At 27.0% G+C, this 19,273-nt stretch overlaps 1 protein-coding gene across 1 annotated transcript; it reads right to left on the reverse strand.

Moving 5' to 3' along the window:
• Positions 1-10,216: 10,216 nt before the first annotated feature.
• On the reverse strand, positions 10,217-12,687 carry LOC113549902. The gene is made up of 3 exons (XM_026951416.1): positions 12,587-12,687; positions 12,244-12,469; positions 10,217-10,392 (listed from the first exon to the last, which is right to left on the reverse strand). Exons 1-3 carry the CDS (start codon positions 12,685-12,687, stop codon positions 10,240-10,242), a joined length of 480 nt encoding a protein of 159 aa, XP_026807217.1. The 3' UTR covers positions 10,217-10,239.
• Positions 12,688-19,273: the final 6,586 nt, after the last annotated feature.

Here is a 19,273-nt window from a genome sequence, read left to right on the forward strand (position 1 = left end):
AGATAAGAAGGACGATAACGGTCGTTTAAATGTTCGAAACGATTACACCAATCATGCGCGTGCATATACTAGCCGGTTCCGCGGAACTACGTCGAGCTGCGCCATCTATGTTTTCTCTCTGAATTACACTCTTCATCTCGTAATTACATACTTCTCGTGTAGATAGTTGATCCCGTTTATAAAGTAATATTTTCCCCCATTTTACCGTATTTGAAATTGTTTGAAGATTTTCCACGATATTATGATTATCTATATAGTTAACCGCGCCATTAACTTTTCACCAGTCAGTATTCGGTGGTAGCAGGGTAAGTAGTAAGCACTAACGTTGATTAAGATAGATTTAGGGACTTGGTAAATAATTGTTATGGTTGGCGCGGTGAAATATTTCTTCAATCCTAAATCTATTTTACAATTATTATAGCCTTACAATAATACAAACTCTCTCTTTCTCTCTATATATATATGTATCGATGAGTGATTAAAATTATGTAAATTAACTATTTACCCACCTACTCGTATGGGTACTTGTCAAAAATCGAAAAAGTCGCTGTGCTGACACAAGGAGTATTCCTGTGTTTCCACCTCGTTATTGAATGGGTCACTACAGTAATGGACGAGTTAAATAGAATTAATTAATAAACAATTGTGTACGAAAACTATTCTGAGCGGAGGCGGTCTGTCTATTTTCGCTTGCTCATTATATCGTCCTTTATTTTTACTCGTCGTGACTGCCTGAGTATAACGCGCTGGTATATCGCGTACCCTTACTCGCCCTAACCGGCCTAACCTAACCTACCCTTACTTTATTAGAGAATAAAATGATGTGCGACGGGTAAACGGTGTTTGCCCGGGTCCGTGTCCGTGTCAACGGAGTGTTTCCAAAATATTCTCGGACTTGTTCAGTTGTGTATCATCATTCTTCCGAATAAAAATGTATTGGTAGGTCGTTCGCGTATCGCATGTTATAATAGGTAAAGTGGTGGTGACACGATCGGATAATACACCAATAACATAATACGAGTAATGAGCAAAAGTTATAGCATAAATTATGAATATCACTATAACAAATTCAAAAATAAATAGATAGTAAATAATTGTGTATTATTTTATGAATGTAAATAATGGCCATTTACGAATCTATAGTCAAACTAAGAAAATTGTATTTTAATAATTTTCAATATATTTGTTATTAGCAATAGCGATAAGCCCAAACAACCTATAAAAAAGATAATTTGTTACAGCTACGCCCACTATTCTATAGATATTTCATTTTATTTATATTATTTTATTATTTTTAGTAAGATGGTAGGTAGAATTAATTTTTGTCAAAAATATTGCATAGGTATACATATCTATATTAAAACTATTTCATAGTTATTATTATAATAGAATATACAATAATAATATATACCTATATACTGGCAAAGAGTTTTATATCTGTATAAAAATATTAAAAATGTATAAGCACAATTTTTGTATATGCTATTAAGTTAGAATTTTGACGAAATTCATCAAAATCACAGCTAAATTTTGTAAATATGATATAAAATTCCTCACAAGTACTAAATAGTAGTTTTAATATACTAAAACTATATTAAAATGTTGAAAATTATATAAAGACAAATAGGTATACTTTATAGAAATTTTAAGTTCAAATTTGGACGAAATTACTTATTTAAACAATAAATAACGATGTTAATTATTTTGTTATAATTTAAAAACCTTATTCGCGGAATGTTAAACTTTTACGTAGGTATATTATATTATTAGATATGAATTTTACTATATGCAATGATATTGTATATGATTTATTTTAAGATATTAATGATATTATCTATTTATTCTACATATGAATCTACTTTTACTGTAAGATGTTATTACATTGCGAGTTATTTAAGTTGATATAATATGGTATAAATATACATTATTATTATAATTATTTAATATTAATAATTATATTATAATATATTATAAATACATAATATCGAGAAAAATTATATCTATCTACTGGCGTAACCAGGATTTTTTTCAGTGGGGGGTTGGCTGATCAATTTTTGTAAAATACAATCGAAGATTTTTGTTGCGATTTGTATAGACCATTAAAAATTAAAATAATTTTTTAATTTTCTTAATATTTCAGAGGGGCTACAGCCCCTTTAGCATCCCTCTGGCTACGCAATATATATATTATTGAATTCATATTTTTATATTGTTAGAATGTAGTTTAATTTGAAACACATGTGTAGTTTGAAAAACATATATACATATAATAGTGTGGATGGCCTTGCGCGAATCATCGATCATTTAAAATCGAAATAATTGTTTTCGATTATTATATTTATTTGACTAATCGCGTTTTGTAGCTGATGTTTAGTAACGTACAACTCCAGATGCTATTTTAAAAAAAAAAAAACATTATAATGGTTCAATGATTATATGTAAACAAAATAATGCTTTACCCGGATTCTTAAGTCTTACCAATATTACCAGATTTTTTCAATGGTCTTCTCAAAATACACACGATGATAAGCAGCAAGAGGCCATACAATTTGCTTAAAAATTAAAATTGATTTGAAATACTCCAGACATTCCAGATGGGCTGCTCTCTACTCTTTTGTAAATCTTTGGTGCATTAATAAACAACATTAAAATACGAAGTTTAATTTTATTTGTTTTTTATGATACTATACAAAAACAACGATTTGTTAGAAATGCGTACCTATCAAAATAATAAAATGTACAGTTGACCTAAATTATTTTTCAAACAAATAAAATATAATTTAATTATTAAAATACTAATAAAATAATGTATGTGTTTAAATTGTTAATGTTGTTTTTTTAAGTGCCTACATCCTACGAGAAATGAGCATACTATTGTGTATAAACTTTATTTATTTTTCATTTATAAAGTTTATGATAAAATAGTAGTGAAGAAATTTTAAATTTAAATTCATAAACAATAAATATAGTTGTAGTATTCTACATTTTTAAAGTTACCTGCACATATTTTTTGTACACGGTAGAGTAGAATAAAATACTAAAATAGACATGACGTTTAATAGAATAATAGATTATTTTTTTTTTTACTGAGCAATGATCTATTTTGTCAATTATTATACTAAAGTTAATCGAGATAAATAGTTTATTCTTTAGTTGATTGATTTTAACTATAAAATTAAAGACCACAATGGGCAAAAATGCACTGTTATGCTGTATAAACTGATTAGAATGATAATAATAATTACCTATATAGACAATTTTTTATAGTCTATAAGCAATAGTGGTATTGAATAGAAATAACTCGTTAAAATAAAATGTCATTTTCATACAAAAAATTACCTATGTACTGTTTATTGTTAGTGTTATTTCGATGTTTTAATTTTTTAGACAATAAATGCGTATACATACCTATATTTATTTATTTTCTGTGTTATTATATTACAGTACTTATACCTATTTTATTATTGCAATGACTACTGTTATATATTATGAAATAAGCGATTTCATTAAGTTAGGGCATATAGATAATCTATATATTCTATAGTAATATTTAACAATAAAATTGTGTTAGATAGGAAATTTGTAAATACAATTAGAAAAATTGTTTTTTTATAACAAAAACTGCAGTTGTTAACAGATGGTAATTTGTTTTTTTTTAATTCTTAATGAAGTTTGAAATTTTTTATAATTTTATAATAATTGGAAATTCTGATAAATTTATATAGGTACCCAGTATAGTATAATAAAGTCTGTCAGAATGTCAGCCTTTATCACCAACTATATATTTTCATGATATATTTTTTGATAAAATTAGTCGATTTCACGCGGTTTAAACGTTCACTCGAAATTCATTGTACCTAATTTTGATATCTAAAAGTTAATTATAATTTATAAATAACTTAATTTTCTCTTTAAGATAAATAAATACTGATGAGATCAATTAAATTTACTGTAGACTGAAACATACATTAATTTGTAATTATTTTTGCTATATTAAATGTAAACATATGATTTTAGTAATCCCGTTATAATGTATATACTATATGTATTATGATTACAATAAGAGAAAACGGCGTAAAAACGATTATTTTCTTGTTTTTTTATTTTTATTTGGAACTGTTTCAAATAAGGTGAAATTTTGTCATTATTCAATACAAAACATGAACAAAAATGAATAATACTGATTACTCGATAACATTTTATTGGCTTTAAAAATTGGTGGATTCGATTTAATTATATATAAAGTTAAAATACACTTAGGAATATAGGCATATTAGGCCATATAGGTAATAGTTAATAGGGAGGCTTATAGTTTATATAATTAAGTTATACAGATTCTAGTTACTTCGAAAAACGTATAAGCATAATATAGAATAATATTATATTAAAAACGACGTAGTTGTTTATATAACACTATCTTTTGAATAAATTTAAAAAGGTCAAAAGTAAAAAAAACTATGGAACGTTTTTTTACTTAAATTTCTTGTTCTCTTTGACAAAAACGGTACTTTCGAATTACTATAGCGATGATCTGATCATCATCATCATCGTAAATCCTTAATAAAAGTTAAGATAAGATCAGGAAATTTATTAGTTTTCAAATTATACGATGATATTTACATACTACTTATTTAAACAATTTTGTTTATTTTTTTTCTGGAAACTACATAATCATTAATTTCAATCATTTAAAAATGCGATAGGTATCGTAATATATTTATACGGTATATTTAAAGTTTTCTTTTGATGTATTAAATGTGTACATAATTTTTAAATCACAGTCAGGATGCGTATGTTATGATAGATTTGAAATTTTTGTTCATTATATTGGAAGACAAGTAGCATAATATTTACACGAACTGCGAACGCACACCAATATTAAACCTGTGTGTTTTCTAAATAATATGCTTGTAATTTTTGACATTTAATGACCGCTTGAACTGATACAATACGATTTAGTAACTGGTTCGCTGCACTTTCTACACACGCATAAAAACAACGTGTGGTTATTATTATTACTGTATATGTATATATAATTGTTTGAAAATTCTAAAATGATTTCATACGATACTTCCTACTTGAGTGATTCTATTGGAAAAATAGTGATATATATACATAAATAATCTTTCAATATTGTGTTATTTCACGTGTATTTTTACATAGAAGGGCATTTGATTTTTTTAAGGGGGATTATTTTTATCTAAAATTAAGTTCTCGGACCCCAATTATTGCTATTTGTATAAGGGACCATGGCTTTCATTGTGGGCTGTAGTGTTTTATAAAAGAGTGTGTAATAACTTTTAGGAGGTTTTTCTTTCTAGAAAGGGGTTATAAAATTATTAAAATACATATATACCCACAATTTTACACGATAAAGATTTTGTGTGTTTTTACTTTGTTACTTGTTCGCACACATAATCGAGTCATAAACTAAAATATAATCGAAATAAGAGAATAAATATAATAACTACTAAGTATAAACGATATAAACTTCAATATTTTCAAAAAATATATTTTTTCCTGACAAGGTCATGTCCATTTATTTATTATCTATGGAAGTATGGACTCATTGGACTCATAACGATTAAGTAGTTTAAATTTTAATCACAACGTTTTTAGTGTAAAAATTAACGCATAGGTACAACCACATTCGTGTTTTTTAATTGTACTTGCAGCGTTTCCTAATGAATCAATTCAGTCTCTAGTGTTTTATGGGTAATATTGTAATAATTAGTACCATAACTACCATTAGTACTAATATACCATTGTATAATGTAATATCTCATAAATCACAATGTAATAACGAAATACAGTAAACTAATATAGGTAATTATACGACAGACTCGGCGTTTTGAATTTTTCAGTATTTTGTGTTTTTTAAAATTATTGCTCAAGATTTATATTATTAAATATGGTCTAAAAGCGTCTGTTCAATGTTAACCAAAATTAAAGATTTGATTTCATATACCCATTACCCATATGAATTATGAGTGCCATTTTCTTCAAACTAGAATGACAGAACATTAATAACACATATACCCATAGCAAGGTTATTAAGTATAATTAGAACATTGCACAATAACCAGTCAATGGAACGCTCGACTTTCTTGTATATAATATTATACATACGCAGTTTGCTCTCGACAGTTTTTACGGTACTGTTATACACGTAAAGTTAAATATGAACAATAATTATAATAAACAATTAATATTCAGTGTGACTGTCCTATAAAACTTCATATAGCATGTTTGTTACTTACGATCAAACAGTTTAATAATAATATAACTATAATAGAAAAAAAATGCGAATTGTTTGTTATTGTGCTGAATTAAAACGAGAATTTTAATTTTTGCAACATGTCAGTATATAGGAACTTTATTAATCGTTAACTTAAAATGTAGTTTTCATTCAAATTTTTAAATTTAATTATTTTTTTAAATGATTTTTGTTGAATATCCACTCGTAAAAGTATAAAACCAATTTTCTCGTAAAAATTACACCGCTAAGGCACTATAGCATCATAATATGATTGACATTAATTGCTATTATGTACTCGTATTATTATATATTTATAAAGGTACATTTGGATTTAGAAAATAAGATATACTGTTTAATTTGTTTATTACGAATTGTGATGTATAACATAATACGCGTAATCTTCCAAAGCCAAATTAAAATGAAATGTATTAAATAATATCAATTTGGAAGATAGAAGCTGAACTGTGAACGGTCTGTCGGTTATAAGACTATATATTATGTATAATATAATGACTTTTTTATCTTCTTTATCTTTTTCATCTATTCTAGACTAATATTTCCGGGATAAATAAATATATACATTTTATTGTTCAGAATTGCGAAATATTCGTCAGCTATATTTTTATGTAAGCCTTGTTGCATTTGCAAATAAAAAATAATTATTGTTTAGAGTTTTGTAGTAAAAAATATATTTTATTTTAAAATGGTTTTTTCTATCAATGTTCTTATATTTTTTAAACTATTAATATTTATAGTATAACATACTTTACAGAAAGCATTATTTTTTTCGTCGGTTTATATTTACGATGTACTTGTGTTCAAAATATTTATAAAATATTAAGTATTCTTCGTTAGTAAATGTTTTAGCGATCTTACATATTATTGTATTTTATGTATACCTAATACTTCTTACATTTATTCATATAACTATATACCTACGAGTATATAAGTGAGAATAAAATATTACTTTAAAAAGTAATAAACTTTTTGGATAATTTTCAATAAGTTATGAAATGAATGTACGTAGTATAATATCTATATACATTGTATATTAAACATTTAAGATTGTTTTTTTTTTATTAGTGTTTACTCATTGAAACAGTTCCAATTTATTATGAAGTATCATATCGTATTCTATTTCGGAACGAGCGTAATTGACAAATCAGTCGATAGGATAGAACTTACAAAGTACTAATAAAATGCGTATACAAATGTACGAACATGTTTATATTGAAAATTTAAAGATATTTATTGTTTATTTATTTATCTTTCTAGTCTTTGGCTCCGTGAGATTTATCTAAGTATTTTAAAACATCGACCAAGGAAATGTTATTAACCGAATATTTTCATTCATTTCCCGTATGTGATATAAACGCAAATAGGCACAATAGGAAACCATATATTATTTATCGGCCGTCTTTGTTAGGTGTGATTTTCAACATGTGAAGTATTAAAGTATTACATGCGCGTATATACGATTTTATTATATTATTACGGCGCGATGATCGGGACGTCGGCGTTCGTATTAAGTTCATTGGTCGCGCATATATGTAAATATGGTATTTACATTAGGTAGGTATATATATTGTACAGGATGTTTGTCCTCAGAGTTTAGGTTTGCAGATTTTTTTTTCTACTTGATATTTTTTTAAATGATTAAAACATATATATTAATGAGTCACAGTTGTTAACATTTATATATTGTTTAGTGCAAAAAAAAAAAAATAATTTTTTTTAAATTTTGATAATCTGCAATTTCTCAACGAGTTATTTCATCTAAGTATTAAAATGGTGAATATAACTCATTTCCGCGAATCATTCAAATACAATTCCTTGTTCCATTTTTTACTAACTCTGTACTAACCATAGACCTATTATATGTCTATGGTACTAACTATAACATTATTAAAATAATTCTCCCCTTAAACGTCTTATATGCTTCGAAAACGAGAACCTATATTTATTTTATCTTTTGGCTATCTATCGTTTAATATTTATTAAGATACTGTACACTTCAATCTTATCAATAATAATATATACCTACGTTGTTAATAAGGACAAAATTCCGTTTTATATTATTATTTAATAAAATAAAGTCATCTGTACGGACTGTACGTTTTTAAGTTTAGATATAATGCTGCGGTATAGACTTTATCGCGGTGATGGGTCGTAGGTGCGAGGACATACTGCACTACTACGTTTAGATACCCTGTATGTAATAAGTATACAGTAGGTATGTATATACGTGTATGGTTTTCAAAATATGTTTCATATAATTGTTATTATCGTTATTATAATATATTGTAACAGTGTACGGACGACGCGTGAGTATAATATTTACGTAGGTACACGTAATAATATTATTATTAAAAATCTAGAGTTTCAGCAGTGCACGTATCAAGTATAATAATATAATACTATATTGTAGAGTATAGGCCAGTGGTTGTGTGAACGGGTTCCTGTACAGTTATCCGTCGTCGCCGTTTCTCATGGTGACCTTGTTGTACAAATAATGTATTTACTATTTTGAGACTACGATACACACATAATATATATTATTGCATTACGTTTGATTTGTCATTAAACTAAACAATACTATATTATGATATAGAGCGATTTATATGCTAATTCTGATTTTTCAATCATAATGATCGCCCTCCATTTATGCTTTGATTATAGCAAATAGTATTTATTTAAGTTTTGATTTTTGGGATATTTAAGTAAACTGATAATATTTTCAAATGTTTACAAATATATTTTATATCGTTTAAAGAGTCTTGTGTCATTGTGTCACACAATACATTTTTTCTTTATTACTGTAAATTGTTATAACCATTGAATTTTTTTTTGAAAATATTTATATAAGTATTTAAATCAAAATTTGTACAAATATTTTTAAAGTTTTAAACTTTATGAACTATAGTGTATTATAAAGTTAATGATAAAAATATCTTGATATTTTGAAGGCTATGGTTATGTGTATAAAATATCAAATAGACGTAATATTTAGTTTAGTATTTTGTACACTCGACAATTTATATAAATTATAAAATAGGTATCGTAAATAGATAACTGTTTATTTCTATTATTTCTAGATCATCGTAGTATAAAATATAAAATATTATCCTAATAAATAAAATAATGTAGTCTAATGATTGTATGAGTTCCAATGTAGATAGTTTTATCTATATTTTAAAAATAATCATCTATTTTTACAATTTTTTGTAGAGAAGAGTGATTTTAATTTTGAAAAAATAAGTTCTTATCGCCACAAGATACTCCTTGAATGAAGAAAAAATAAGCAATCTATTTGAAATTATATCGTCTTTAATCTTTAAGTGTGCATAAAAATTCTAAATAGAGTTTGATTAAATGCATATAATCAACGGATAAATTGGGGGCTATAGTATGTTTGGCGAATCACCCTGTATACTAATATAAGATGTTAGTATAATACGTATGTGTATGCCGCCGCAGCTCTTCCTGTCGTAATGTTTGCATTACATACATATTTATTGTGTGTATACATCGTTTTTCCGATATATATATACAGGTACCTAAGTTAAACAGGCATACCTATATGGGTACGATTAAATAGGTACCTACGCCCTTTCCTGCAGCAGTGCGCCGTTGCCAGTCATTCCGAAACGATATTACCGCATGATGATACCTTGATTTGTATGTAAACGATAATTAGTCGGTTTATAATTCGAATCGTATAGGCATTGTCCGCGCTGACGGTCACGGTGTGCGCGAGCAGTGCGACGAAGTCTCGAAATTGGGTCGCCTCCTCCGCCCCCACCAGGATGTCAATTTAGGTTAGATAATATGTTATATATATATATATTATACGAATGTGTTATCGTTTATTATAAATTTAAGTGTGTATAACCGTATATGTGTGTCCATAAACATTTATTATACACTGTCTACCGTGATAATAATATTATCGTCGTCGTCGTCGGCGTATAAATTGCCATTTAATTAACCGTGGCGGTCGCCGAATCCATGATCATTCCGATCACCAAGGTTATGCACGGCTTCCACGCATCCACCAGAAGCGTGTCTCTGGCAGGTACGTCTGTCGGCACTATGCGGTCCTCAATCATACACATGAGTATGTCTTTGATGATCTGAAAGACACATACAAATTACAACAACGATAACGCTTACTATATGATATAATGTTGTTACTTAACGATATAATATTATATACTGTATATAATGCATTTTAATATTCAAGGTGATTATTTCATCTCAGTCAGTTTTTGGTACATTTATATTTTTGTACTTGTTATATTATTTATATAAAGTTGCAACTTATCAACTATTGGTTCGGTATTTGATTTTTACATAAAATGTCTTGTAATACGAGAAAAAAAAAAGGTTTTCGTATACAAAAAAACGCTCGTTAACCGTCGAAAGAATCATCTGGTATGACACGTTTCCACTCGCGTGGCAATAAAATGCGAGATATAATATCATGGCATTATATTATTATTATTATTATTATTATGTAGAGCGACACGAAGAGAATCAAACTGTCGATATAGGGAAAAAAACCATTACCTATTGTATTATATTATATTACCTATTAATATAGGTATACTTTTTTTTTTTTTTTTTGAAACAGTCCCGACCGCAATATATATTTAATATTTATGCACTCGAGTGTCTATCACTGTCATATACATATTTTATATAGTCATAAAATAGCTTATAATATAAAATGTATATAGCATATTATATACTTACCTAACCTAACCAGGTACCTACGACTGTAGCACGTTTCGTGGGATTTCCGTTAGATCGTTTGACACGTCCTTATATATAGATTATAGACTATGTGTATATACTCTACGAGTTTAACACAGTTATGTAATTTTAACGCGTTTCTATGACTCGCTAAAATTTACGACACCCGTACGGCGCACACTTTTGAATCTTCTTTCGTCAATTTTATCACTTTTTTTACGGTGCGATCGTAGGGACTGTGTAATAATTTTACCCTAATTCACGGTTTTTAGTCGTCTATGTTACATATATTCATAATATGAGGTTTCGTTATATTCTATTGGGGCTTTCGATTTATATTACGTATTGTTTTTATTATTAAAAATATTAAAAGCGATAATAATATACAAGCCGCACAAGGCCAAAACATTTTGTTAACTTAAAATTAGTGTTATAGTTCTAGCGGGGGGCTACGACTCACTAATCCAAATGTAGACCCTAGATAATCACAGTTAATTCCTATACGGTTCTATTTAACGATTAGTGAGATATACGAATAAAAAACAAATCTGTGGCTGGGAATATTACTATATTATAATAATTATAATAATAATATTAAATATTATTAATTTCACTTAACTAAAATAATCAAACAGTTTATAATTATTATTTAATCAACGGACCACTGAAAATTTATTCAATTCGTATTATTACACTATATATAGTGACGACAAATTAACATAAATGTAATACATTATAATACTTCCACGTTCAAATATTTAATTTTAATAATTATTTATTAAAATATTATTATTCATAATTATTCGTTTCTTTGTTAAAGTATTGATATGATTATATAATATAATATATTTATATGAATACTTATGTAAACTAGCATTATGATTTACCGAGTCACACTCTGGTTTTCAGAAAGTTGTAAGTTTAATATTTAATTTATTATTTATATAATTTATTCGAATAAATTAAAAATTTCAATAAGTAATGTAAAGTTGATTATTGTGAATAATTTTTAAAACCGTCATGCATAAATCAATCGATTATTTCGTTTAATACAAACGTTTACATCAGATTATTGTAATTCACATTTGCAATATTATGAATTATTATAATTTATATGTAACACTTACTATTGTTAAGGCGAAAGTATTAAATAATTCACGAATAATAATCAAAATTAAAAAAATCGAACCAATATATTACAATATTATACTTTTTTGGTTACTATTTACCTCAAAATGTTCGGCCGTAAGATGGAACTTGCGATGTTTTTCTCCCAAATCCACTAGGATTTTGTGTAACTCATCGGGTGTTTTCAAGTGTTCAATAGCAGAATTAAATGCAAATCCGGTCCTAAAAGAGTGTGCCAAAAAGTGAACGTTCGATTCAAGTTCTTCGAATGGGACATGAGCGAAGCGATCGAACTGTAATTGATATGATGGACTTCTCTTGAAAAGACTTCGCAAAAAAAAGTATATGTATATATATATATATATATATAAAATTCCATACATAATATGTGTAGAGTGTACTTAATATAAATACATTTAGAAAGTATAGAACACTCTTGTATACTTAATATAAAATGTAGTCCAAAAATTATTTGAAACTATCATAGGCCATGATTGTTGCACTAGAATCGTCTGAGACTCGTTCAAAAATCGTGTGGACTTCATAGTAGTTGTGTAAAAAATACAATGAAAGATTAGTAAATATAAACGTACCTATATATTTTATATTATATTATTTTTAATATTGTTTAAGTTTAGATAAGACACGTATAGTTAAGAGTTTAATAGTTAAAAGGAAAAAAATATTATTGTTACCTCACTATCTAAATATGGAAATCGATTCATATGAAATACATAATAAATAGATAAATAACTAGTAGAAGCATTTTCGCTCGTTAAGTATTCATGAACTTTCTGTAAATAAAAATAATGAACCAAACATAGTCAACTGCAGGTTGTCTATTTAATGGCATATTTTCGTTAGTTTGGAAGCTTTGTCATTACGGTGATCTATTAATTAATTCAATTCATACATTATTTCGAAATATTTTCTTCCTTGAGAATTTGTTTAGGAACTTAGTACTTTTCTATTTATAATGATTATTTAATTATCATAGGTTGAACAAATAATTTCCTGCATTATTAGGCATTTGGTCAACAAATACAGTATTAGTTTAGTATTACTGTTTTAAATTTATTTTTAATAAAACATAAAAAGTTTACGATTATAATTTATAATGGTTGTTTTTTTTTTTAATGAATGAGTGTCATTTAACTTTACTACTTTAGCCATTACAGTACAACGATAACGCGATTATTTTCTAAACAACAATAAACCCGCATAATTTAATACATTTAATGTGTCATTTATTTACGATTTATATCAAAGGCCTTATTAAATTATTTATTTGTGTCAATATTTAATTAATTTTTCTAACTAAAAATAATAATACAATTTCAATGAAAACGAAAATGTTTAGGCGATACTGTAATAAGTATATTGTTTACTGTTTGAAACCAAATTCACGTAATTAATTTACATTTTCTGATTACTTTCAAGGTTTATCTATCAAATAATATTGTTTGTTTTTTTTCAGGATTTTCCTGAAAAGAATCAACTTTATACGTTCATGTCGTACATGCACGTTGTTGTCAATTGCGTGTTTACAATACATTGTTGTAAAATTGTAAAGCCGCTTTAAAGTATACAAACATACAGTATTTATACGTTGTCGAGTAATAGTACACAATATTACATGTATAAGGGTATAATGGTTATGGAATTAAAAAGCATGTTGTCGTTGCTGTCTTTGAATTTGAGAAACATATTATCCTATTGTGAAGATAAAGTAAGAATTGTATATACCATTATAGATTTAACTGTTGTAAGCCAGTAAAGTTTTTAAAATGCTGCACTGCTTTTATTTTCTCGTGTGTGCACCTATTTATTGATAGACTATTTAAAAAAAGTTCTCATTATAAATTAATAAATATGTACAATAATATGTATAGTTACTATGCGTAGTTTTTTTTTTTTAAATATTATTTTTGTGGTTATAAATAATTATTTTTTATATAATATACAGTTATTATTGAGTTATTCATATTATGTTAGAATTGTAGAATTTATTTAAATTAATATCAAGAAGATTACTGGGCCTCACTGAGAAAAACTCGTGTAGAGGCCAAGGTTATATTGATTCATTAATATAATATGACCGGGTAAATAGTTCTATGATATAATTTTGAATACAATCATTATACTTTTTATAATTATGTTAGTTCTAATAAAAATAAAAATAATAATTGGAGGGATAATTGATGGAACATTACAACCAGAGATACGTCTGCAAGGCAAAATAACTAAAAAAGGAAATACTCCAAAGATTTGTCGAGTAACACGTGGGTTTGGTAAAACGTGTAAGTATAGATAAAGTATTAAGTAGGTAGTAAGTACATTAAATTCTGACTCTCAGCCAAATTATTCGGTATAGGTATGTATTATTATAATATTTATAGTGTAAAAATGTAAAATAAAGAATTCGAATACGCTAGCTAATGGTTTTCATCTAATGATCTTGTTTTGTGGTCAAGATGAAAACGTGTTGATTTTGTTGTTTTTGTCAACTAGTTACACGTTTAGCAATTGAATAAAATACGGTTCTTTGCATCTAGGTTAGTATTATAATATTTTATCGAAGAATTTAAACAAGAAATAATTATCCACATCACCAATCTCTGTCTGTATTTTTTACACAGTAACAACAGTTCATATTAAAAAATTGTAAATTTGTTTGTGAATCGTTTTTAATATTAAACATTGTATTGATCTAAAAAGTTTTAATTATTTTTAAGTGTTTCGTTTTAAAAGTTTCACGAAAAATACTTCACGATTCACGAATAATCTCATTGATTTTAATATTCAAATAATATTACTACAATATATTATAATCATATTATATAATTTATTTATGTTGTAATTCAACAAGTCGATTTTGTCGTTTAATGTAAACATTAATACAATAAAAACGATATAATATATAAAGATAAACGACGATTAACTCGCCGCGTGAGCAGTAACATCGATTATTTAAAATAATAATAATACATACTTTCATGGTCGTATATGAATACAATTGTCCAGGATCGCGAGAAATTGTCAGATTCGACAAAAACAAAAAAAAATTCAGTATTACAGTCATATGCAATTAAATAGTATTTTGAATTCTTTTCACATACTTACATTCCAAGAGAAAAAGAAGTCATTATTGTTAATATTTTATTTTATTGCACGAAATACAATAATATGTTATTGTATGGTATGTTATGGTTGATATATCATTAAATTATTATAAATTTGTTGATTTTTCCCTATCTGGACGGGATATAAATATATAATAATATGTCAACAATCGATTTGATATACCATGCATAGTAATATAATATACAATCCAATAATCAAAATTAAAAGTAAATACCAGTAGTCAAAACGAATACAATGACCATATTTTATATTATCTATGATCTTTCTGATATCGTTATCGTTAACTCCAGAAAATTTCGTTTTGACTAATGGTTCTTACTTTTGGTTTCGATAAATTTCTCAGTAGCAGAAAGTTGTACGATATTTAAATGTTATTCATAAGTCGCAAACGGATTACTCAAATTAAATATTGCAATCACTGTATCTTTAAAACTATTTTTTTTTCAATATGTTTATAAATTGGTTATTTTGAATTTTTTTATTTTCTGTACAAAAAAATGAAAATGAAATAGTTTAAATTATACGTGTACTATAAGAGTCAATTAATTTCATGAATAAATATTGTTGAGGACACTAGTTATTTAATTGTTCAGGACTTCATGATACACTCTGTATATAATATCGATAAAGGATTTTGTTCTAAATAGTTCGAATATACCTACAATTGGATGAACCTGACAACGGTATTTTAATTCAAACGATCTGGTTTCAATTTCACACGTTAAATCGCGGATAACAATTACACAGATATTTGCGAGTTTTGCTTACGCAAATTATAATGCACTCTGTAATACCATCGAATTTTACATATACGTATACAAAGATTATAGTTTCAATAATAATTAAACAAATAAGATATTAAGAGTTGAGTAGGCGTACGCGTACGGATTTTACCTTACTCACTCTGACGTTGAAAAAAATAATCACAGTATTAAGTATTATCGTTATTTATTATTAAACAATTACGCACGGTACAATGTAAAATAATTGCACATGACATTATTTTAAATTATAGACGCACAATGATTTTTATTATATTAAGTATTTAGAAATATGACTGTAAAATTGTTTATATTTTATTTTAGCGCTTAATTTTTACAAAATTATTTTAATTTTTAAAATATACATCATGTAATGATGTAACGGATAGTGATGTATTCTAGTATTTATACACAATATACGATTTTTTACTAAGATGACAATAAAATATTAGATTTCATTTCTTGATTTAAAGAAAACCGTTTACATTTTTTCTGTACTGAATTGAAAAAAATTAAAAAATAAATACATACCTAGGATACCAAACTGTATAAGTATTATTTCGTATTTAAATCCTAGTCTTTAGCAAAACATTGTTACATTGTTGTACCATATTAAAAATTTTTACCAACATGTATCAATATTATTATTTAATTTTAATAATTGTGAATATTAAAAAATATAATCAAATTTAATGATAACGAATAACGATAACTGATGTGTTAGTGTTGAAGAAGTTACTTAAAATTCTTATTTGCACTTTTTTAGGATTCTTGCATATCATAAAATATTTAACACTTATATTATAATTTATAATTCTGATGTCTAGTTATTTATGTTATTTAAGTGTAGAGAATAACTAATATGTATACTTAAATAAGGTTAAATAAATAAATTAGAATAGAAAATCAGTAAAAATTATATGTTTGATAAACTTGGAGTTTATATTGTTGTTAGGTGTTTTATGAAAATAAGTCAATCAAATTTAGATTCATCAAAATTATTGAGATCATTATTGCATAATACATTTTAAATATTATGGTCAACAAATAAAAAAAAAACTTTGTAACTGTATAAATGTAAAATTAAATATCAAAATAGTATTCAATAGACAATATATCGAAAAGAAACCGGTAGTATACTTTAAGTAGTAGAGGTTTTGAACACAACTGGAATATTTTATTTCTATTGAATACAATGAATAATGATGTTTCAAATTATACTGCAGTATGTCCTAGAATTCGAAAGTCATTATTAACTGTAAGTTAGGAAATTAATATTTTTAAAATCAGTTACATAGAAACTTATACATGACGTACAGGCAACAGCATTAAAGCGTTTACAATAATAAATTGTCATACTTATTGTTTTCCAAAATTTTATTTTTCTGAATATTTAAATAAAAAAAAAAAATAAATAAATGCATAAAATATAAATTCCGACCAACTGAAAGTGTAAATTTTCAAAATTTTTAAATTAAGTAGTTTTTTAAAATAATTTCTTACAATTATTAATAATGTAAAATTTTTTAACTAATAAGTATTAAATAGGTAGGTACATTACATACAACTGAAATTAAGGCATTTAACCAATGATTGGCTGAGTCATTCGAATGGATTTTAAGACTGTTAAAAGTTGTGTTATCGTTTTTAAGTGATCGATATAATCACCCTGAATTAATATTGTAAATTGGACCAATGGACCAACGTTTTTTTTCGAGCTTAATTCGTACTCAGTGTACATTTTATGAATGGTTGAATAAAAGTTCACGAGGATCAAACGAAAAGGGACGCTTAGTAAATTATCATAATGTGGTCGTTTGACCACAGTTAAATATTTCAAAATAAAATATCGAAAGCACACGACATTATCTTACTTTGCGAGTTTGACTGCCAATGCGAATTATCTTTAAAATAATTATAAGTTTAAACGGTAACGCACAAATGATGCAACCTACATAACAATATAATATTATGTACAATTGAATCTGGGACAGGGAATAGGCACGGTCTTACGTCCCATTTCTTTCTATAAACATTTTTTTTTATGCACACATATAATCGACATTGCGAAGTATCAAAACATAGAACAAAAAATGTTCATATTATCGTGATGAAAAACTTTTAAATTATAACTTCCTAATGAATTTATATTTGATCACAATAACAATAGGATAAAATATTTTGTAAACTAGTGAAAGTAGTAGCGTGAACAATGTGTGATATTTCCATGTAGCTAATTCAATTATTATAATTTGTATCAGGTGTTTTTGACCTATTTGTGTGAGGTAAAAATATTTTATGATAATAATGTACACGGAGATTGTTCAGAATTAAATATTTCGACTTCAACTTTAGTTTTTAATTCGTCATTTATTTACTGCGGGTTATAAATACTCGTCGTCGATATCATAATATTATTGTACTGACATTTCCTGTGACGACGACCGTATTATAATATGACGCGTTTATATTTATATTTTTACTTCCGGCGGGGGAGAGGGACTGTTACTGCGTTGTTCCCGGGAAACAGTTAATTGATTCAGATGGCGAGTTGTGTAAAATAAAATATATAGCGACTGGCGAGGCATATATGAGGTGTCGTGGTGATCTGCGGAGGCATGACGAGTGTAACTTTATGCTATGATAATGATGCGGCGGTCTAGTCGAGTGAAATAGACAATTGGGTACTTTGAATATAAAAAACTCATTTCAGAAGCATCGAAATTTGGAGACTTGTCGAAACACTCGAAACCCCAAACTCTCAATAATTAATAGAAAAAAAAAAAAAAAAATTAATTCAATATTGTCTAAGTTGAATAAACAGCAAACACAAAAATTATGAAACAAATTTGGGCAGTACAACCGAATAGCCAAACACACCCACACAGACAAGGCTCATCACGCGGTAGTGCCAAACATATAGACATAATATAGACGCTCACAATATCTCACACACACATATATATATATATATGTATGTGTTATATTATTTTTGTGTTGTTTATAAAATGACGGCGGCGCGTCGGATGTGTGTGTGTGTGTGTGTGTGTAGGAAAGGGGTGGGGGAGAGTGCGCGGAAGGCTGCGTGCGGCCACATAATAATACCGCGCGAGTGCGTGTGCTCCGGGCCCCTCTCCGTAGTCCACCAACCCGACCGCACTTCCGCTCCAACACCGCCACTCTGCCGCCGAACGGGTTCTCCTACGTGGAAAACGATCGTCAAGTG

This window comes from Rhopalosiphum maidis, chromosome 1 (genome assembly GCF_003676215.2).
Source record: "Rhopalosiphum maidis isolate BTI-1 chromosome 1, ASM367621v3, whole genome shotgun sequence".
In the NCBI taxonomy this organism is placed as follows: Eukaryota; Metazoa; Arthropoda; class Insecta; order Hemiptera; family Aphididae; genus Rhopalosiphum; species Rhopalosiphum maidis.